General features: G+C 44.6%; 1 protein-coding gene across 2 annotated transcripts in view; it reads left to right on the forward strand.

The window, feature by feature from the left end:
- LOC138979440 (oxidation resistance protein 1-like) overlaps positions 1–22500 on the forward strand; it is a 126541-nt gene that overhangs the window by 81859 nt on the left and 22182 nt on the right. For both annotated transcript variants that reach the window (XM_070352159.1, XM_070352160.1), the window contains exons 9-10: positions 7481–7646; positions 12026–12212. In XM_070352159.1, the coding sequence (XP_070208260.1) occupies positions 7481–7646; positions 12026–12212 (353 nt within the window). The remainder of the gene's footprint in view (positions 1–7480; positions 7647–12025; positions 12213–22500) is intronic.

Consider the following 22500-nt stretch of genomic DNA (forward strand, 5'->3'; position numbering starts at 1 on the left):
ATCTGGTCACACATCAGGTCCAAAATGTCAGTGCTTTGATTTGAATCAGCAGCTAGGAGATGAAATAAAAACACTCTGGCCAGAATGCTTCACTGGCTAATTGCTGTTTTATCTTTGTTATTGATTGTGGTGTGTTACTCAGCTCAGTAGGGCTGATTTACACACAAGTTGCGGAATCAGTGTGGTTTTAGCCATCCCAGAGGGTTTGACCACAGCAGTGCTGATGCAGGAATTGTAAGTGTGGTATGTGGTATGTGCAGTACATGTGTGCATCCTATCATTGCATCAACAGACTTTGACAGTAATTTAACACTTTGTACCCCACCTATGTTGGCCAAGTTTTTTGGTTTTTTTGCCGAGACCAGCTGTGCTGCAGCAGGTCACTCAGAATTGTAGTAACTGTGTAGTAACTGTGTGTCAACACGCTGGAATGCAGGCGTTAGATGGACGTTACAGGAAGCGACTGAAGCTAACAGTCTGAGCGGATAATTATCCGTACCTAACTGTGTAGTAACTGTGTATCAACACGCTGGAATGCAGGCGTTCAGGATGGACGTTACAGGAAGCGACTGAAGCTAACAGTCTGAGCGGATATATCCGTACCTGGTCAGATAGAGCCATTTGAGTGAATACGGATATATATGATATCCGTACCTGGGAGACAATGAGTTATTATACTAAGAGGTATAATTGGACTGATTACTGTGAGGTTTGTTGCAACCGTCTTGGAGGTTTTCTTTCCAGAGCTTAAATTAGGATTTGTCAGGTTTCATAATAGTTAAACAGAAGTGGTTAATGTTGAGTGTTCTTTTTCTGGTGAGTTAATTTTCATAGCTCCCTGACAGGTACCGTACTTTCCGGGTCATAAGGCGCGACTTTTTTCCTCGAGTTTGACCCCTGCGTCTTGTGTATGAAATACGAAAAAAATCAAAGAGTACCAGTCAAACAACTTGTGATAATGCATGTTTCAGCTACTAGGTACTGCCCTCCCTTTGATCTGGCCGCACACACAGATTTCCACTCTGTTAAACTCGGTCACTGACCGGTCACTGACCCCGGTGCAGGAAGTGTTTCCTCTCTCAGATATGACAGGGGAACCACCTCTCATGGCAAAAACGGGGTCATTTTGGTGCGCCCTATCGGCCCCCTGCGTCCAATGGGTGACTGGATTACAATTTTTTTTAAAAAGAAGGGGGTGCGTCTTGTATAACGAAGCGCCTTGTCACCCGGAAAGTACGGTATATATATATTTATTGCTGAAAGTTGCTGTTCTCAGCTAATATTTAAATACTGTACGTTATTCCACTTAAGTCAGGTTTGGACTTTTTCTCTGTAAACTTTTTCACAGTCAGCAGATGTAACTGCTGCTTTTGTATTTCAACACAGCTCGCAATTATCTTGAATCATTTGCGTACTGGTATTTTAGGTTAACATATTTGTAATTTGAAGAACATATGTATTGCGCAGAAGATATTTTTTTACAATAAAGTTAGCCTTGTGACAGAAATGGCTATCATTACAGCATCAGTATTACTTGCACAGCGACAGCGTTTATTTGTTATTTGCATGACCAATGGCATTCCTGTGGTAATCAAATATTCTTCAGCAGTCAAAATTGGAGCTAAACATTATCTGATATTAACTGAAAGCGATAGCTGCAGTACATCAACATGAACAAGTTGACTCATCTTTGCTGAAATACTTTGGTAAGGCCCGCCCAAAATAAAGTGCTTGTTTCTGATAACATTTGAGGCCTCCCCCCCCCCCCCCCCCCCCCCAAAAAAAGGGGTGGGTAGTTTGGTTACTTTTTTAATTTTGTTTTGTTTTGTAAAGTTGTTGTTTTTATACATGTATAATATACACATGAGGCGCATGTGGCTTTTTATTGGCCGGAAATTGTGTGGGCTGTGGCCCAGCCTAGACGTGAAAGAAGAGTAACTTTTCTTGTAAAGTCCTCAAACTCTTGTAATTAATAATTATTTTGAAGGGTCATCAACATTCCAAGGTCAGGATAAAAATTAGGGTCTGTCGGGGGAGCGGAAACAAATAATATTTTTTTCTTGGCCTAATATAATAATATTCCATGTGAAAGCCAGTGGGCAGAGCTGACAATGGCAGCACTCATGGTTAACATGATGGTGACTGTCACAGTGTATGAAGGACGTTGGTACCTTTTATTGTTTGCCGAGATTTGGTGTTTGTCTACAAACAATAGATTTTTGGCGGAAAGGTATGATCTGATTTGTGAAGCAGGGTACCTCATGATTGTGAAGTTAGATATTGGAAAGAACATGTAAGTATAATTAGCTGGATAGCTCAGCTCATTGAAAGGAAGCGTGTACTGCAATTGTGGCCCAGAGTGTGTGAAAGTCAGACTTTAAATATTTGCTACGTCAGGACTAATTGTAGGCTGAGAGCTAGTACACATTACTTTGGACCTATCAGCTAAAGTAAAGACCGGCACAGTTGGCCTAGTGGTAAGGCGTCCGCTCCGTGATCGGGAGGTCGTGGGTTCGAACCCCGGCCGGGTCATACCTAAGACTTTAAAATTGGCAATCTAGTGGCTGCTCCGCCTGGCGTTCGGCATTATGGGGTTAGTGCTAGGACTGGTTGGTCCGGTGTCAGAATAATGTGACTGGGTGAGACATGAAGCCTGTGCTGCGACTTCTGTCTTGTGTGTGGCGCACGTTAAATGTCAAAGCAGCACCGCCCTGATATGGTCCTTCGTGGTCGGCTGGGCGTTAAGCAAACAAACAAACAAAGTTAAAGTAAATAAATTGTTAAAGACTGCAAATGGAATTCATAGACAGAGTAAGTCATTGAATGGATACTGAAAAGAACGTATTACAATGCATATGGCCAGAGTTCCCACGACTCATTGCAGTCAAAGCTAAGTAATATTACATTGGTTTTTGGTTAAATAAATAATTTCTTGTTGAAAGACTGCCTGGATTCACAGGCAGGGAGAGAGTTTTATATATATATATATATGAAGGGAGCTGTGAAAAGACTAGATTACAATGACAGTGGTATACAATCTTCAGAGACAACTGGATTCATTGTAGTGGCAAAGACTGATGGAACTGCATGTTCCCCATTCAGGGCAAGAAATGACTGGTTATGCATGAGCGTTAAATTCATAGGCCGAGAGAGTTTGAAAGGAATATGTGAGAAGACCTGTGGCAAGCAGATTTATACATAAAATTCTTAGACCACTGAATTTATTGCAATGCACTGTCCAATTATGTTGAAGAAATTCAGGAGTGGATGAGACGTCCCGATATTCACCTAAGCTAGCTAGAGAGAGTCAAAGGGAGATTTAGCGAAGTTTGGATTACAATGCAAAGAAAAGTACAGAAAATCCAGAGACATGAGAATTAATTTTAGTTAAGAATATTTTATGTTAGACATGCAAGTACCATGTAAGACTAAATTCACAGGCAGAGTTCCGAGTACTAGCTCATGAGGCACTTATAGACACTGAGAACGGGAGACAACTGGATTACAATGGAAGCGGGTATTAGATTCTGGTAGAGTTGTTAACAAGGCAGAGTTGTAGCAGTCTGATTCGGTAGACAAGCAGTGGTAATAGGCTGGATTCATATTGCAGAGATTGAATTTGACGGGAGACTTCGAGAAGACTGTATTGGAGGTGGAGTACTTAAATTCAAAACAAACAGGATAAGATCAAGTTATAACTGTTTCCCCTTGCCCTTAAACCCTCCCTCCTCCCCCCCCCCCCCCCCTCCTTGGTGTGTCAGTTATACCTGTTGCATGATGGGATAGCCATGCTGTCAGTCACTGTCTTCTGGATGCTAGGTGTCGTGGTTGGGGCGTCTTGTGTTTCTTGTGCACATCGCGTCACGGTGCGTTGATTCTTATTTATTTTCTCATTATCAACATTTCATATGGACATCACTGTTATTTGTTTTGTGAGATTTTGGGGGGCTCATTTGCGGTATTTTTGCTGTTGAGTTTTTGGTTTTTTTTTGGTGTCGTTTTGTCTTTCAAATTTAAGACTGTTGAGGGGAGGAAGAGAGGGGGGGGGGGGGGGGGGGGGGGGTTCAGATTCATGCAGGTGCGTCTAGTATTTCTTAGTTCAGGCAATTGTATTTGATTGTTTTTTTCTTGTCCTTTGGGCTTTTGGCCGCAAGTTCAGGCATTCAGACTACAATGATTATAGTTCAGACGAAACAGTGTCCAACGGGTTGACAGTGTCATTGCTGGTGCAATGTATTTTGCAATTTCTACAAGTAAAATTCCTGAAGTTTGTGTTTAGCCAATGCCCTGTAGGTTGATTCGTTCAGATCATACTGATTCATTGTTTTGCCTGTGCTTGTGCAGTGTGCAATTCTTCACGGAGACAAAAGTCATTATATAAGTGAGGACTCACAATTAACAGTCTGTTAAGTCAGAGAAAATAATAAGAGCAAGACTATTATAAAGTAACAGATTGTGGAGAGAACAAAAAAACTGCACAAAGTTTACATTTTGTTGTGGTAAGGGGGATATTTCTTTTCAATATGAAGTAAAGGATTATTTAAATGTCCTGCAAAATAGTACAGTGGAACCCCTTTGTGAAAACCTATAGTACCAATATCCGATAAAATCTTTTCTGAGTTCTGCAATTAGGAAGGAGTCTTAAAATGGGAGAAAATAGATTTACATATATTGTTAAGAGCAGAAAATCGGAAAAATCCAGGTTTTAAGAAGGGGCAGATAATAATTTCGGGGTTCTTAAAAAGGGGTTCCATTAATGTACCTGAACAGGTGTTTCCCTGTTAAGTTCAGCTGGCTTTTAACACATTTTATTGATCAGATTATCAAGGTCTAGATCATGCCTCAGGCTACGTTGCATTGAGCCCCTGGAGCAAATTTTTGATTAGTGCTTTTGTGAACAAGAAACAATTGACAAGTGGCTCTATCCCCTCTCCCCCCTTTCCCCGTCGCGATATAACCTTCGTGGTTGAAAACGACGTTAAACACCAAATAAAGAAAGAAAGATCATGCCTCAGGGGTTAAACGATTCAGATCACAGCTGTTGGACTCAAACAGTAATTCTGTGCCATGTTATGGTTGTTTGGGGTTGTCTTGATTTATTTTCTGACTGTCTAATTGATATATTGATGAACTGATTGCTCATAAAGTTGCACACATACTCACAGTATACATATATACTAAAATGTGCTTCAAATTGCACAAGGAAGAAAAATTGACAAAAATGTCAGAGAAGAAATTTAAACAGAAAAACATCAATTCGCTTCAGGTTAAATTCAAGATGCAGTATTTGCTTACTAAGATGTATATATGCAGGTAACTGTGTGTACACATATTGCCTTCATGCACACACGTTCAGGCTTTATTTTTCAAGACTGTTTGTTTTTTATCTCAGCGAAGCTTGATTCAAGGTATCACATGCACACTTATATTGACTTTGTCTGAAGGCATAATCTTCCAGATACAGAATAAGGAAGCATTTTTTGTCGCCAGGCTTAATGGTTACAGTTGGGGATGGAAAAAGATTAGGAACATATAAACTTTAACAGGGTGATCGAGTGTCGATCAACGATATTTCTGATTTTTCATCAAATGCCCCAAGGCCGCAATAGCCTGATGAAGCAGCTCATATTCCAAGTCTAATGCAGAGGATTAGTTTAAAAATGAGGGCAAATTAATTGTCTTAAAAGGGGGGTAGGTGGAAGGGGGTGGGTTCTGGTCTGGTGTATATTAAATTAGTAGAATGCCATCAGCTGAGAAGTTGAATGTTTTCACCTAAATGGCGTGGAAAACACAGCTATAATATATGTGACCCTCCACTAGGAATGAGTCGCATGTCACCTTTGCATGATTTTCATATTTTTACATTTTCCTAAAGAGTTTTTTATGCTCTATCCTGTGGAGAAAACCGTTTTAGAAAAGAACGAAAACTGTTTGAGTTATAAGCCTGTGACTAAGGTGCCACTCACACTGTTACCATACACTCTCCGGACTTATATTAAACCTAGCGCAGAACCGTGCGAGGTGACATGCGACTCATTTCGTGGTGGAGGGTCACATATATACTCATACAGTAAATGCCCATTGGTGTGTACGAGTGTACATGGGAGTCGCAGCCCTGAAGAACAGGGGAGAGGGAGAAAAACTTTTCATGCTGATGAGTTGAGATTCCATGGTGTTGAGAGGTGAAGATCACCAGCTCATGAATAGAGTCAGTCCTAGGCTATTATAACGAGAAAACACCAGGTGCTGAGTAATGATTTTTACCTCGCTGCTATGCATCTCACACATACATTGGGCCCGCCACCACCTTTTGACTGCAGTTACTAATCTGCTTGTTCATTTTGTGTGTTTAGTGAGTGTTATTGAATCAGCCAGACTGCATGTATGGTTTGTGTCTTAATACGCTTTTGAATTATTAAGTTGTGTTTGACATTTTTCTGACAAGATGGTAATTGTGAGTGTGTGACAGTGTGTGTGTGGGTTTGTGTGTGGGTGCACGTGTGTTTGTGTATGTGCGTGTGTGTGAGGTTGTGTGTGTGTGTGTGCATGCATGCATGTGCACTGAGTGCATTTTCGAGAGGTATAATTTGCATATGCATGCATGTTTACGGGAGAGAGAGGGAGAAAGAAAGAGAGAGATAGAGAAAAAGAGAGAGAGAGAAAAAGAGAGAGAGAGAGCGAGAGACACTCAGACTCAGAACTGTTAGAGAGAGAGAGAGAGAGAGAGCGAGAGAAAAAGAGAGGGAGAGAGAGAGAGATCATGTGTGTTCGATGTCCATTCGACCTTCACCTGTCTGTTTACGAGAGAGAAAAAGAGGGAGAGAGAGAGAGAGATCATGTGTGTTCGATGTCCATTCGACCTTCACCTGTCAACATAAGATTGAGTCCAATGAACAAAGTATCTGTTGATGATGTGATGGCTTAGTTGTCCCCCTTTCACCCGTCCCATCCCCATGATCTACTATACCTGCAGGCAGGGGGACATCACTCATGCTGTCATTTGCGAATACAACCTTGTTTCCGTAGATAGCTGTCAAATACACCATGGCATTGGAGGGTAATTGTGCAAGCTGTGCATTTTGGATGGGAGTCTGGAAGTGACACAAGCATTTCTTGTTGGAAACATTACTCCAGAAACGAGTGTGGGTGGGTGCATGCGTGGGTGTGGGTGGGTGCGTGCGTGCGTGTGTGTGTGTGTGTCGCTATCTCTTGACATGTAATTCCAGTTTGCTTGTTGTTTTTGTTGTTGTTTTTTTCTCAGTTATTTGTATGCTCTCTATAATGCTTGTTTAATTTTTGCTCGTTTGTTTTAGAACGGAATTGTAAAGCACCAAAAACCAATAGATGGGACTCGCGCTATGAAAAAGTTTGGAACTCGGGCTGTGAAAAAGTTTGGGACTCGCGCTATGAACAAGTTTGGGACTCACGCTATGAAAAAGTTACATGTATTTATTATTGTTATTATTGTTTGTATTTTCAGACCTGATCCCCCCGCTGGAGGACGTGCACAACCAGCCCGCCATCTACCTTCACCTGCACGTGGACGAGATCGAGTGTGACCGCCGCGTGTTGACCTCTGCCCCCTCCGAGTCCAACCGCCACCAGTCCACCAAGCCGCACTACTGGTTCTCTGTGCCTCGCAGCAAGTGAGTTTGTGTGTGTGTGTGTGTGTGTGGGTATGTGTGTGAGAGAGTCTAACCGCTACCAGTCCACCAAGCCGCACTACTCAGGGTTCTCTGGCCCTCGCAGCAAGTGAGTTTGTGTGTGTGTGTGTGTGTGTGTGGGTATGTGTGAGAGAGAGTCCAACCGCCACCAGTCCACCAAGCCGCACTACTGGTTCTCTGTCCCTCGCAGCAAGTGAGTTTGTGTGTGTGTGGGTATGTGTGAGAGAGAGAGAGAGGGGGCGGGAGGAGGAGAGTCTGAGACAGAGACCTAGACAAAGAGAGAAAGAGAGTGTGTTTGTGTGCGTATATGTATGTGCGTGCGTCTGTCTGTCTCAGGTCTGTCTGTTTTTGAGTGTCTATGAAAAACATTCATGCAGCTGTGTGAGTTAGAATGTAAAAATGAGTAGAGAGTAAAAGTTGCAAAGAGGCTACAAAAAAGTGCATGTTTGTGTGCGTACAATCGTACAAATAAGAGGAATTCTAACTAAAATCGATCGTTCTCGGAGGAACACTTACTATCTTGATCTGTGTAAAATGTCATATGTTGATTTTGAGTATGTTTCAAACCGGAAGGAGGGATCATCCCATATTGTAAAAGCCTGCAGCCAAATTTAAGATGGTGAGCCAAATCAGTCATAGGGAAGGGGTTTGCCTTTAACTGACTGCAACCATCGCTGGCCTACAGTTTTATTGCTGGAACTTGACCCTACGGACTGGAGTACAAATCTCTGAACCTGCATGATTTTGCATAAATTATATGTGACATTGTATGGTTTTGATTCCTTCCAGGGCTTTCTGTATCAGTGTATGTGTCTGGGTGTTTTAGTTTTACTGCGGACTTGGCCGTGGTCGGTACTGGGTTTTTTATGCGTGCATGCTTGCACACGTATGCAGCAGATTTTGGGGTTGCAGACAAAAGCGTCTGTGATCGCAGCAGTAATTGAATTTCTAGCCTCAGGATTGACATTAGAATTTGACAAGAGTTCTACTGAACAGACAATAGGGCCAGTGTTTGTTGTACAATAATTGGTGTGTGTCACTGTGTGTGTCACTGTGTGTGTGGGGTGGGTGGGTGTTGGGCCTTGGTTTGTGTGTTTGTGCGTGCGTGTAGCGTCATGGGTGGGCATGCCTGCATGTGCGTGCATGTGTTTGTTTGCATGTGTGTGTGTGGCCTGCATGTGACAGGGACTGGGTGGCCGAGTGGTAACGCACTTGCGCTCGGAAGCGAGAGGTTGCGTGTTCAGGCCTGGGCCAGGCCGCAATTTTCTCCCCCCTTTCCTAACCTAGGTGGTGGGTTCAAGTGCTAGTCTTTCGGATGAGACGAAAAACCGAGGTCCCTTCGTGTACACTACATTGGGGTGTGCACGTTAAAGATCCCACGATTGACAAAAGGGTCTTTCCTGGCAAAATTGAAAAGGCATAGCTAAAAATGTCCACCAAATACCCGTGTGACTTGGAATAAAGGCCGTGAAAGGTGAATGCTCGCCCTAATAGGCTTGAGGTTTGCTGGCCGATGTGAATGCGTGATATATTGTGTAAAAAATTCCATCTCACACGGCAGAAATTAATATGTAAATCGCCGTGAGCTCTTGTGAGAAACGGCGATTAATAAATGTCCATTATTATTATTATTATGTTGTGTGTGTGGGTGTGTCTTTGTATGTTTGTAAGATGTTATGAAAATTGAAGATGACAGTGCATTTACATCATGTGGGTGACCGTGCCCGGGGTGTTTGAATGTGTAAATGTTAGGCATCATTCACACTTCTACATGTTCCTGCATCAGGATCAACCAAAATGCACAAGTATATATATCAATATATGTCTGTCACAGAGTGTTTAATTTAGTACGAAAATGTGATAGGAAAACAGCAATTACTTGTGGAATAATGACAACCTCCGAGTGGGACTCATTATCAGTATCATTCAAGCCTCGTTTGTGGTCATCAATCTGTTCCACAGAACCGCCCTGAGGACGTATCTCCATTTTTGTAATTTGTCTGATTTCCCTTGAAGTGATTGATTCCGACATCTGCAAAATCTGCTTACAGTTTTCATGTAACTTGAATGGAAATGTTTTTGCGTGTTCATGCAAACTCCACACCAAATTCTATTGATTCTAAATGCAAGTAAGTAGAAAGGATTGAAGTATTCACACCGCTTGATTATATGTTGATGATAATTAAAGCCAAATATGATTGCAGTAACATTTTATTTTCACTTGTTAAACAGCATCACTGTGCATCTTGACTGAGGGGCACCAACGGAAAGTGGGTGCCACCCAAACGGGAGGGAACAAACCACGGGGTCTGATTCGTTGAAATCGCAACAAATCTCAATTTCAACCAATCCGATCGCGCGACTGCAATGCATACCACCCACATGGGTGGCACCCAGCTTCGCTTCGTGCACCTCGGTCCTGGTAGCTTCCAGATGCTCACCACACACATCAATGGCAATAAACGAAAAAGATAAATGTAGGATTATGCCCTGAGTGTGCCGCTAGCGTCAAGTGTATTGATTTTTTGGGGGCTGCGATGCTAAATCTCTGTCAATATCTGCGCAAACCGAGACAGTTTCCCGCTTATCTACGTGCGAGGGTCCAGTTTCACTCCATTATCTGGCATCAACCTCCCTTCCTGTTAAATGATTGCATGGGATTCAGATTTCGCAAAGTTCAGATTCGTAGAGCGAGCTGTCTGGCTGCTGTTTAGTATTTTCTCTTCGGAGGATTATTGGTTTGTGTGGGAGATTTGCTAAGTACAGAACTGGAACCCCCCTTTTAAGGCCTACAAAAATCTTAGAAAATCAGGTCTTAAAAACAAGGGAGTCTTAAAAACAAGGGAGTCTTAAAAACAAGGGAGTCTTAAAAATGGAGGTCAATTTACAGAGGTTATGAAAAAAAAATCAGCAAAGTCAAGGTCTTAAAGGCGGGGGATGTCTTAAAGGCGGGGGATGTCTTAAAGGCGGGTTCCACTGTATAGGAATAAGTCAGGGCAGTGAGAATGATCAACTACATGTAATACATATTGTAGACCATTGTTAATTCTCTAACTACATGTAGTAACTTTTGCTCAGCTAAAAGTAATGTTAATTTAATCCTTTTAATGCATCTGCAATCACAGCTGCCAAGAATAGTTTCACCAGCTACAGAATTCTATCTTTGGGGTGAAATCTGATTCTCGTTAGTGTTAATGTTTTGAGTGAATTCACATCTGGATAAGAATTGAGACACACTTTATAATAGGAGGTATTTGCTGGTATGACCTTAGAGCCCATTTTCATGCAAGAGTTTAAAGTGTTTGCTTGTGATAGTTATTTAATCCAGTTTTTGTCCTTGACAGCATTTTACGTGAAACTGTTTATCTTTGAACAGACCCCCCGCGGGTTAAGGGGAAGAATTTACCCGATGCTCCCCAGCATGTCGTATTAAGAGGCGACTAACGGATTCTGTTTCTCCTTTTACCCTTGTTAAGTGTTTCTTGTATAGAATATAGTCAATTTTTGTAAAGATTTTAGTCAAGCAGTATGTAAGAAATGTTAAGTCCTTTGTACTGGAAACTTGCATTCTCCCAGTAAGGTAATACATTGTACTACGTTGCAAGCCCCTGGAGCAAATTTTTGATTAGTGCTTTTGTGAACAAGAAACAATTGACAAGTGACTCTATCCCATCTCCCCCCTTTCCCCGTCGCGATATAACCTTCGTGGTTGAAAACGACGTTAAACACCAAATAAAGATAAAGAATGAGATAGTGAGCGGAATCTTTCCCGTAAAAGCTAAGGCCTAAAAAAAAAATAGGTGTGGTTACGGTAACCCGACCTACCCTATTTTTAGGGGCCGACCCTATAACTTTTTTTTACAAAAATTTGTCAAAAAACAAAAAAAAAATGAGTGCAGAAAACGCAATGAAAGCGAAAGCGCTTGAGTCGCACAATTATTTCCCTGTCAGGTAGGTTTAATTTGTACACATTAGAAAAAAAAGTAAAAAAAAAAAAAGTGATTGCCTACCTTCCTACTTTATTTTTTTTGGCTATGTTACCTTAACCACACCTATTTTTTTTTTTTGGCCTAACAAGTTTTCCTTCTCTGTTTCAGGGCGGACAATAGTACAGATAATGAACTTAGCTCAGAAAGTGTTTCTGTTTCCAGTCTCTGGAATTGACTCCATAATGTGGATCTTATGTCTTTTTCCTGTACAAGCTAACAAAATATTCTTTCTTCTCTGTTTCAGGGCAGACAATAATACAAATAATGAACTTAGCTCAGAAAGTTGTTTCTGTTTTTAGTCTGGCTCCATAAAGCGTAATCTTGATGTCTTTTTCCCTGTAAAAGCTAACAGTTTTTTCTTCTCTGTTTCAGGGCAGACAACCTGTATGCATTCTTCGTGCAGTGGCGCCCGGAGCTGTATGGCGATGAAGACATCAACGCAGAGGACCGAGGATTCGTGGTAGTGGAAAATGCCGACATAGAGGAGGAGCCTGGGTCGCTTCCCTTTGTCGACGACTACTTCGGCCCGCTTGGCTCGGCTTTCAAGAAAGATTGGGAGGTAGGGTGCTTATGGGTAGGCGGAGGTGGGTCTGAAGGATTGAAATTTGCTGATCGTTGGATTTGGTTAGCAATTTGGGTTAGTGTCGGTAAACCAAAGATGTATGAACAAAACCATTTTGAGGTTAAATGTTATGCACCATAACCATTGTCCGCCGAAAGGCAAATTTCTGCCGATTTTTTTGTTTTGTTCTGCCGAAAAACAAAAGTGTCCGCCAAAAAAATAAATGGGGGAGGCAAAAATAGTTCTGTAAACTGAATTTAATCACATATTCTTACTCCAATTCTTATGAATGCATTGACTTTAGTCCCACATGCTAGATGTCGAAAAACCTCTCAAATTACCTGCCCTTAGTAGGGTGGTAACCAAGCTAAAAGCGACGCCATAGCCGTTGCTATGGCCTGACCTTGCTCGGTTACCCATAACACCCTGCGCACCACGTGAGCGCCAGCATCCGTAATAATCATTCTCGACTTTCGACAACACACGGTGGACGTGTCCGAATTTCGCTCTCACTTTTGGCCTTCACATGCCTGCTCGTCCTTGAGACTAGCCGGTTCTTGGGGGTCTACCTGTCCGTCTACCTTTTGGTGAGATCTTTCCTGTGTATGTTTGGTATAAATGTTGATAGCTTTGTGTTGAACACGCACGCAGAAGTTTTTTGTTCTGGGTGACTGTTTTTCGCCGGTCTTAAAATGGCCGACAACAAAGCTAAACTTGGCGCGAGACTGGAAGGTGACAAGGCTCTTAGCCTGGTTTAGAAAACTATACCTAAGAGTAGCCTAAGAACTTTGATTTGCCTATTATGCGGGTCGTAGATCCGTCAAACAGCACTTCTTTTTATGTTCCTATCCCTCCGAGGGTGGGTTCAGTTCTTTCACAGCTCGCTTCCCCTGTTGGGGTTAATCAGCCTTTAGGCTCCTTATAGACTTTTTGTTGGATCGTCGTCGGTGCGACTGATGGGGGGGGGGGGGTGGCCGTGTGGCTATTCTTTCCCCTTTCTCTGAGTAAGAGGAATCAGTCAATGTCCTCCTTTTGGGGGGACTTAACGATGTTTTGGTCTGTGTTTTCAGCTGTTTCAGGCGCGATCGGCGGTTCCCGCCCTCCCGTTCGTCAGCTTCGCACTGTGGTCAAGTGCAAATGGCCTGTTCGGTTCAGCCCGTTTTTTGCCTCTGGTGGCTCTGGGCTGTTCTCGAGCACCCCTTCCTTTCGGAGGGGGGGCCTGCTCCCTGCCTGCGTTTAACCACTCTGATTACCGCCGGTACTTCACAGTGTGTTACGCAGCCGCCCGCCAATGGGGGGGGATAGGGGGGGCGCTCCTGCGTCGCACCGTCGCCTGGTGCAAACGGCCAGTTCGGTTCAGTCCTTTCTGCCACTGGTAGACTGGGTTGTTCGCGAGCACTCTCTCCTTTAGGAGAGGGGGCCAGCTCCCCGCCTGCTTTGGCCGCTCGGCTTGCTTTAAAACAGCACTGCTGGGTCGGTCATGCAGCCCCCTTACCGTGAGGAAGGGGGAGTGGGGGGGCACGGTAAGTCACGGCCAGGGCTTGTCCCACTCTGCCCTTTGCGGGCAGGGGGCCGTGTTAGCTTCCCACCCTTTCCCGCCCCCCGGGCGCGTTCGGGTGGCGGCTTTCCAGGCGACGTTACATACCCCTTCTCTGCTCCGTTTGGGGCAGGGTGGGGGGGGGGGGGGGGGGGGGGGGGGGTATCAGTGGCTCACTCTTTCCCGCCCACCGGGCAGGATCGGGTGGGGGCTGGAGTAGCGTTCCACCCTTTCCCTCCCTCTGGGTTGGACGGGGTGGGCGCTGTTGGACTGTCTTCACAGTCTGTACCTCTATTGTCCTGGCCCGACAATCGTTCGCCTCCCCTATCGGGGTGGGCGGGCGGTGGGCTATAGGACTACAGCAGGTGGACGGAGGGGGGTCGGCCGTTGCTCGGTTCGTCTCTCTCCGTCGCTCTTACTGCTGTGACGAGCCACCCCCCTCCCCATCTGGGGCATGGGGTGGCTCAGGCCTTTCTACACAGCGGGGGTGCTATGTACGGCTTTCCAGGCTACGTTACATACTCCTTCTCTGCTCCTTTTGGGACAGGTGGCTGTGTTAGCTGCCCGCGTTTGTCGCGGGTCCACCCTTTCCCTCCCTCTGGGTTGGACGGGGTGGGCGCTGTTAGACTGTCTTCACAGTCTGTGCCTCTATGGCCTGGCCTGACAATCGTTCTCCTCATCTATCGAGGCCTTTCTACACAGCGGGGGTGCTATGTACGGCTTTCCAGGCTACGTTACATACTCCTTCTCTGCTCCATTTGGGACAGGTGGCTGTGTTAGCTGCCCGCGCTCGTCGCGGGTAGCGGTCGCGGAACAATGAGCTTGACTCTCTTTTGTTCTCGGCAGGGTGTCTCGCACAGTGGTCAGGGAACAATGAGCTTTGCTCCGTTTTGTTCTCTGCACGGGCTGTGCCGGCTGTCTACCTGGGACAGGCGGAGACAGAATATACTCTTTCTCTCCAGTCTCCCATTCTTTGTATTCACAATGGTCTGCGGGGACTCGGCTATAGTATCACCTGGCCAGTGGTCATTGTCCTTAGCCAGCATAGGTCACCCCCCCCCCCCCCCCCTCCTAGGGGTGGGTGAGTGATAGGGCTACTTGACTTTGGCAGGTGGACGAGCGAGGATCGGCCGTTTACGGCCGTTTCTCTGTTTCAGTCCTTACCCCCTCTAGGGGTTGCGGCTGTGCTGGACCACCCCCCTCCCCACTTGGGGTGAGTTGTGGTTCAAACCAGGTAGTCTGGTTCTTAGCACTGGGTTGCTTCTCTCGCACAGCGGGTGGGGTAAGATGCGCCGGGCCCGGCTTTGTCTTGTTTCTCCACTCTATCTCCTTCTCGGCAGAGATCTGTGCCAGTTACCAACCCCTCTTCCCCCCACCTCTTGTTCAGGTGGGCGGTGTTGGGTTGGCAGTCAGAGACTGAGCACGCTTTTCATCCACACTCTTGGCGGTGTTATCGGCAGGAGTATTTAGTGCGCGACCTCCCCGGTCTCCCCTCCTTTTGTGTTTTACACAACTGGTGGTTAGGTTCGGACTCCTTGTTGGAGGAGGGGTAGTGTATAGGGTTGCCTACTGGTTGTAGGCTTCCCATACATAGAGCGGCTGCCTTTGCAGTTTACTTTGTCCCGGATAGGTTGGGGGTGTCTCTCTTCCTTCCTCTTCCGGGATGGCTTTGGGTTTTCACAGGCTTTCTCGCAATTTGTTTCATTTGCTGAGTCTCCGGTGATTGCCTACCTCATGCCACACTTTTGGCTTGTTCCGCACCTTAGGATAGTGGTCTTCAGCCTACACCTTTCCCGCTGCTTTATACGCAGGGGACTGCTGGCTTCGGGGTTTCAGGCTGCTTCGTCCTCACTTTTAGTGCGGAAGAAGATAGCAGGGAATTTTCAGGCTCAGGGTCTGATCTGCACTTTTTATTGCCAGGGGCTAGTTTCTGGCTTCGTTTACAGACCACAGGGAACATGGAGTTTTCATGATGTTACTCCTCCCTCTCCTCTCTGGAGGAGCTAGGATGGCATGGTTTGGAGTTTTCTGCTTTGGCTGAGACTCTCTTCTGTGCTTTCTTATAGGCAATCTTTTCCTCCCTGAACGCTCTTTTGGGTTAGGGAGGATGCCTTGGTTAAGGCTTTAGCCAGGCTGCTGGCAGCTTGGGCTAGGGTAGTCACTGAGCGGAGGAGTTTCTCGGTGACGTTTTAGGCCCACACTGTTTTTGCTTGGTGTGATCTCCTTCCTCTACAAGGGGTTTGATTTCATGCTGGTTGGAGGAAGCAAGGGTCAGGCTTTTTCGGGGGTTGTTAAGACCTACTCAATAGCTGGAATCTTTCCCTTCCTTCGTGGACCTCTGGCAGCGCATTTATGCGCTCCCGGTTGCAAAGGGGTGTTTTGGTTCAGTGTCGCCTCCCTCTCTGCGGGAGGTGGGTCGGCATGGGCTAGAGCTTTCAGCTTTGGCTGAGATTTTCCTCGGTGCTCTCACATGAGCTTTCCTTCTGCGTTTCTGCACACAGGAAAGGGCTCGGTTTCTGGGGGTGTTGGTCTCTGGACTTTCTCGGGGGCTGGTTGAGCTTTTTCAAGGTCAATCAGCTTGTCAGCTGCACTTCCTTTTGGTGTTGAACCAGGCTTTTTGCCTGGTGCTCTCAGTAACCAGGCAAAATTCCGAGCTGTCCTTATCCCAGGTTTTTTACCTGGGCATGCTGTTCGACTTTGTCTCTTGGAAGGTTTATTCTTCACACAAGAGAGAATAGGGAGGCTTTTAGCGCTTTTCACTGCCAGACTGGCACGAGAGCAGGCCTCTGCGGGGTCTTTAGACCCGATCTTTGGTCGGACGGTATCGATAGCTTTGCTGGCCCTCTAGTCTTTCCTCAAGTTTTTTGGGGGGTTCGGCCTCACAGGTCTGGGACATGAGGGTCCGCCTCCAGAGTGGGTTCCTCCACGCGGGAAGGTGGCTGGAATCCTTTTGGATCGCTCAGGGGACTTTTTTCCCTAGCTTTGTTTCCCCCTGGACTTAGACCGCTTTTTGGATGCGTTTTCGTCTAGATGGGGCCTGCAATGGTGATTGCAGTCTTGAGGCTGTGATGTAGACGTGAATCCTTGGGCTTCTCTTTTGCCTGAGGTTAGGAGCAGTAGCTCTTAGTCTGCTAGCCTTTCCTTTTTGGCTATTTACAGGCATGTCCTGTTGCATTCGGGCAATTCGTCTGTTGCTTCTTATGTGAACTAGCTGGGGTGAGCAAGTTCTCACTCCCTGTCAGACAGAGTATAAGGGATTCTGATTGGGTTTTCACACTAAATCATTTTCTCAGGGGAATTTCTCCCCGGCCAGCTCTGTGATCTGGCCGACTCGCTCAGCAGGTCCTCTCAGGGCTTGCTCAGGGGTTGGCCCATCTGATTACGGGTCTGGAGGCGTGCTGTTTGTGTTTTAGATCATGGGTTCTTACTCTGTTCTTTGGGCACGAAGCATATATTTCCTCCACTTTATCTGTGTATGCTCCTTGTTTGGCCTCTTTGGCCAATTGGGGATTTAGAGCGGGGGTGCAACTCCTTAGCGCCCCTCTCTCAAGCCAGGTGGTTTTTCACCTCTGTTTCAGTTTTGGCTTTGGGCAGCTGGGCCTCTTCTTTGAGGTTCCGGCGTCTCGGCTATCTCAGCTGTTTTGAAACAAATAGGCCTCTCTTCTGTGGCTCATGGCCCTCTTGTGGGCATGATCAAGGACCTTGTTTTATGAGGTTTAGAGGCTCCCCCTTGGTTAGCGCGTGGGACTTTGTTCTACTTACTCTGGGCCTCAGCCCTATAGGGCAGTGAGGCGCATGCGTTTTGGGGGTTTGCCAGAGGATGTAGCCTTAGGGCTTTTGGTGCCGTTTGTTCACGGTTTTTGGCCAGGTTTTGGGGTTTCAGAAACCTGGTCAATATCCTCTGGTGTTTGATTCCCTCCTCTTGGGAGGATTTTCGCTCCGGGAGATTCGGATTTTCTAACTGTCTGGTTAGACTTTTTTAATCCCTTTTTTGACGTTACTGTCTTTTGGGAACCACGAGCTTTAGCTCAGGTTCTTATGTCTTTACAATGGAGCGAAAGAGACATCTTTTATTTGTCTCTCTCTAGGGGCTCTGCTACATTTATTGCCGTGTTGCGTTCTGGTCGCCTAGGCGAAGCTTTGCAAACGGCTTACTGGAGGTCAGATGATGTGTTCATCGGTTTCTATCTTTGGGATTTCTCCTGCACGCGGCTAGACGGCTCCAGTTCATTGCTGGTTTTAGTGGCTGCAGGGCAGGTTCTTACAAGGACATAAGTAGGTTCCCTCCACCTTTAGGAGGAATCTGCATTCATAAGAATTGGAGTAAGAATATGTGATTAAATCGAAAATTTTTAATTAAATTTTGATTTAATATAATATACTTACCCAATTCTTATAGTTAATACCCTCCCATCCGTCCCCGCTGGATTATGTCCTTGGGGGTTTGTTTGACTAATAGTCTCGAATGATTATTACGGATGCTGGCGCTCACGTGGTGCGCAGGGTGTTATGGGTAACCGAGCAAGGTCAGGCCATAGCAACGGCTATGGCGTCGCTTTTAGCTTGGTTACCACCCTACTAAGGGCAGGTAATTTGAGAGGTTTTTCGACATCTAGCATGTGGGACTAAAGTCAATGCATTCATAAGAATTGGGTAAGTATATTATATTAAATCAAAATTTAATTAAAAATTTTCGATTTAATGGCAAACGTGGAGCTCAGATGACACCAAATTGCACCATTTGGGTTCTTTGGAGGAAAAAATTCCGGACCCCCCTAGTAAGGCTAGGCGCTTCATGCCGTCGACTTTGATATTACTTACAAATTTTCAGTCTTTTTTTACTTTTTTCAATTCACATGCCTGCATAACTTACACAAGAGAGATTGCAGGCCTGCTTACACTGTTACAAACACACATACACACATACGTACAAATACAGACAGACCAGCAAATGTGCACACATGACAATACAACGAGTAGAATCAAAACAGAAGAAATTGCGGGCATCTGAGCCTAGCTTCCGTAGCATAATGGCCATCTCTCTCTCTCTCTCTCTCTCTCTCTCTCTCTCTCTCTCTCTCTCTCTCTCTCTCTCTCTCTCTCTCTCTCTCTCTCTCTCTCTCTCTCTCTCAGACTATATAAACTTAGGCATTCTCCCTCTGAAGGAAAGACTTGGCTATAATAAATGTACCCTTATGAGCAAAATTATCACTGGATGTGTACCTGAATCAGTGACTGACGACACGGGCACGTCACATCGGCAGTAGAAGGTGGTAAGGGCACGTTAGAATTTCTCACTTGGAACGTCGATGGCTTGGCTTCTAAGCTACCTGATCCTGATTTTCTGGGCTATATCCTGAAGTTCGATATTGTCTGTCTTGTAGAGACATTTTTGGATAAAGCATTCGACCTATCACGGCACTTTGGTGATTTTCAAATCTTCCAGAAATCGGCTAGGAAGCTAACGAGTCATGGTAGGAGGTCAGGGGGCGTCGTTGTTCTCGTAAAGAAAGATATAAGTAAGTTAGTCTATCATGTTGAGACTGAATATGATCATATCTTATGCTTAAAACTTTCCAAAACATTGCTTAATACAGAGGGAGACATTATTTTCATGGCAGCCTATGTCCCTCCAACCACGTCGCCATATTATAACACGAAACAGACTAAATGCCATATCGATGAGTTAGAGTGTTGTCTCCTTGACATGTTTGAAAAACATGGAGATTTGCAGGTCATTCTTTGTGGAGACTTAAACGCAAGAACAGGCCAGTATCAATCTAACGTGTGCCCTGTCGATGAAATGGATAGCGCCGATAAGCGATGTGATCCCTACGTTTGCACCAGGTCATCAGAGGACAAGGTGGCTAACCAATTTGGTTGGGAGCTACTTTCCCTTTGTACATCTTTTAGTATGCATATTTTAAACGGTAACTGCACTCCTGATTTATCAGAACACTTTACATATGTTTCTGTACATGGAAATAGCGTCATTGATTACTTTGTTGTCTCTGATGAATTATCGTCACGTTCTAAACGTCTAGCCGTAGATGAGAGAGTTGAGTCATCGCATATGCCCCTCTGGTTTACGTTTAGCGTCGATTGTGCCCATGTCCGTCCTCCCATCAGTGAAGCAACACAGCCACCTACAAAAAGACTCATATGGGACAGAGAAAAAGAGCAAGAGGTCAAAACTTTGATCCAGTCTGAAAGCTTTGTAAACAAACTGGCAGCTGCTACAGCTATGATCAAAGAGGACGCAGAGGGGTCAGTGGAGTTGTTTACGTGTGCTTTGAAAGACGCTGCTAAACCAATGGAAAGGGTGTTTAAAAATGACTCACCTTTAATCTCCGAAAACAACAAGTGGTTCGATTCTGAATGCCGAAAATTAAAAAGACAAACACGCAAGGCATTTCGGATGTACAAAAAGGAAAAGACAGGACAAGAGAAAGACAGGTTAAAGATGTTATACCTAACGGAGAGAAAGTCATACTCCAAAGTGCTCAAACAGAAAAAAGACAGTCATAAACAAAATAGAGTGAATAGCCTGCTGTTGAATATTTCTGACTCTCATGCATTTTGGAAGGAGATAAAGAAATTCAGGAGGAAACGTAAACCCGCAGGAACTATTGACAATCAGGCATGGTATGATCATTTTAAGAAAGTACTTAACGAGGATGATGATAGAAGGCATGTTCAAGAACATGACCATACTGACACTGAAGAAGAAAACGAACTTGACTGCGACATTCTCAACAGTGATATTACCGAAGAAGAAGTGAGGACTGCTTTAAGTGGCTTAAAAAAAGGGAAAGCAGCGGGACCAGATGGCGTTTTAAATGATCTCTTAAAAACCACAGGTGACACAATCGTCCCCTATCTTTTGACGTTGTTTAACGACCTTTTTAGGACTGGTGACTACCCTTCAGATTGGGCAAAGGCTATCATTCAACCAATATTTAAGAAAGGTGATGATGAGAACCCTGACAATTATAGAGGCGTCTCTTTGTTAAGTTGTGTGAGCAAGTTGTATACCAGTATTATGAATGCCCGTTTGACAGCGTGGGCTGAGGAAAACAACATTCTCTCTGAGTCACAGGCGGGTTTTAGAAAAAGTTACTCCACAATTGACCACATGTTCACTCTTTATGCAGCAGTTACCAAGCAGCTTCAACTAAAAAAGAAGTTATATGTTGCTTTTGTGGACTTTCAAAAGGCGTTTGACACCGTTAAAAGGGATGTTTTGTGGAATGTTTTATTAAAGATTGGTGTAAAAGGAAGAATGTTTAACATGCTTAGGTCAATGTACTCATCTGTTCTCTCTTGCGTCCGATGTAACTCTGGCAATACTGATTATTTTGAATGCCTACAAGGCCTGAAGCAGGGCTGTCTAGCGAGCCCAACGCTTTTTTCGTTTCTTATAAACGAACTTGCCTCGGAAATAATATGTAAGGGCAGACACGGAATTCAAATGCTTCCCGGCGAGATCGAACTGTTTCTTTTGATGTTCGCTGACGACATTGCACTGCTATCATCGTCCATAGTGGGTTTGCAAAACCAACTGAACATCTTACATAACGTTTCAAAGCGTCTTGGGTTAAGGCTAAACATGAATAAAACCAATGTCGTTGTTTTTCGAAACGGTGGTCATTTAGCCAAAAGTGAGAAATGGTTCTACGGAAACGCGCAAGTATCAAGTGCTAGCTCTTACAAGTATCTCGGTCTGACATTCACAACCCAAGCCCGTTTGAATCTCTCTTTCAATGACGCAATCACCAGAGCCAAACAAGGTGTCATTGAAATTTTTAAAGTCTTATGGAATATAGGATGCCACGACATGGACATATTTTTCAAATTATTTGATGCGCAAATTGCTCCCATCTTGCTCTATGGCTCAGAACTATGGGGATGTTTTGACTGTTCACAGATTGAAAAGGTTCACATGTATGCCTGTAAAAGATTACTCGGGATCTCGTCAAACAGTCCAAACCAGATGGTGTATGGGGAACTTGGAAGATGCACTTTGTCAATCCTAGCAAATATCCGAAGCGTAAAGTACTGGTTGAGACTTAACTGTATGCCGGATTCGAGATATGCAAAGATGTCATACATCATGTTAAAAAACGCAGTTGAAAGGGGAAAACAGAATTGGGTCTCACAAGTTAAATGCCTCCTTTGCATGAATGGATTTGGAGATGTGTGGTTGAACGGGTCTGTAGGTAGGGAATGTGCGTTTATTAGAACATTTCAGCAACGTCTGCAAGACTGCTTTGAGCAAAACTGGCACTGTAAACTTGATACAAGTGTGAGATTTGATGTATACAGGATGTTTAAAGGAGAACTTGAAAAAGAAAAGTATCTGGGTGTCATTGAAAACCAGTACATACGCAAAATGTACACAAAGTTCAGACTGGGCATTACACCATTGAAGGTAAATAAACTGCGCTATAATCCCGAGTGCGCTGAATCCAGAAATTGTACATTTTGTAAATCAACTGAAGAAAATGAAAACCACTTCCTGTTTAAATGCCCAGCTTACAATGCAATCCGTCAAAAGTACATTGGTGCTTGTTTTGACCTTGACCAGTTCTCCAACTCATCGTTGTGTATTTTACAGACTGACAACAAATTACGACTGATTGCATTGTCAAATTATGTGTTCTACGCGTTTAGACAAAGAGAAAATCAATTGTGAAATAGACCGGTATGATCGTACAACCCAAAATCCTTGTCTTCATCTTACTGTAT

This window comes from Littorina saxatilis, linkage group LG11, assembly GCF_037325665.1.
Source record: "Littorina saxatilis isolate snail1 linkage group LG11, US_GU_Lsax_2.0, whole genome shotgun sequence".
Classification (NCBI taxonomy): Eukaryota; Metazoa; Mollusca; class Gastropoda; order Littorinimorpha; family Littorinidae; genus Littorina; species Littorina saxatilis.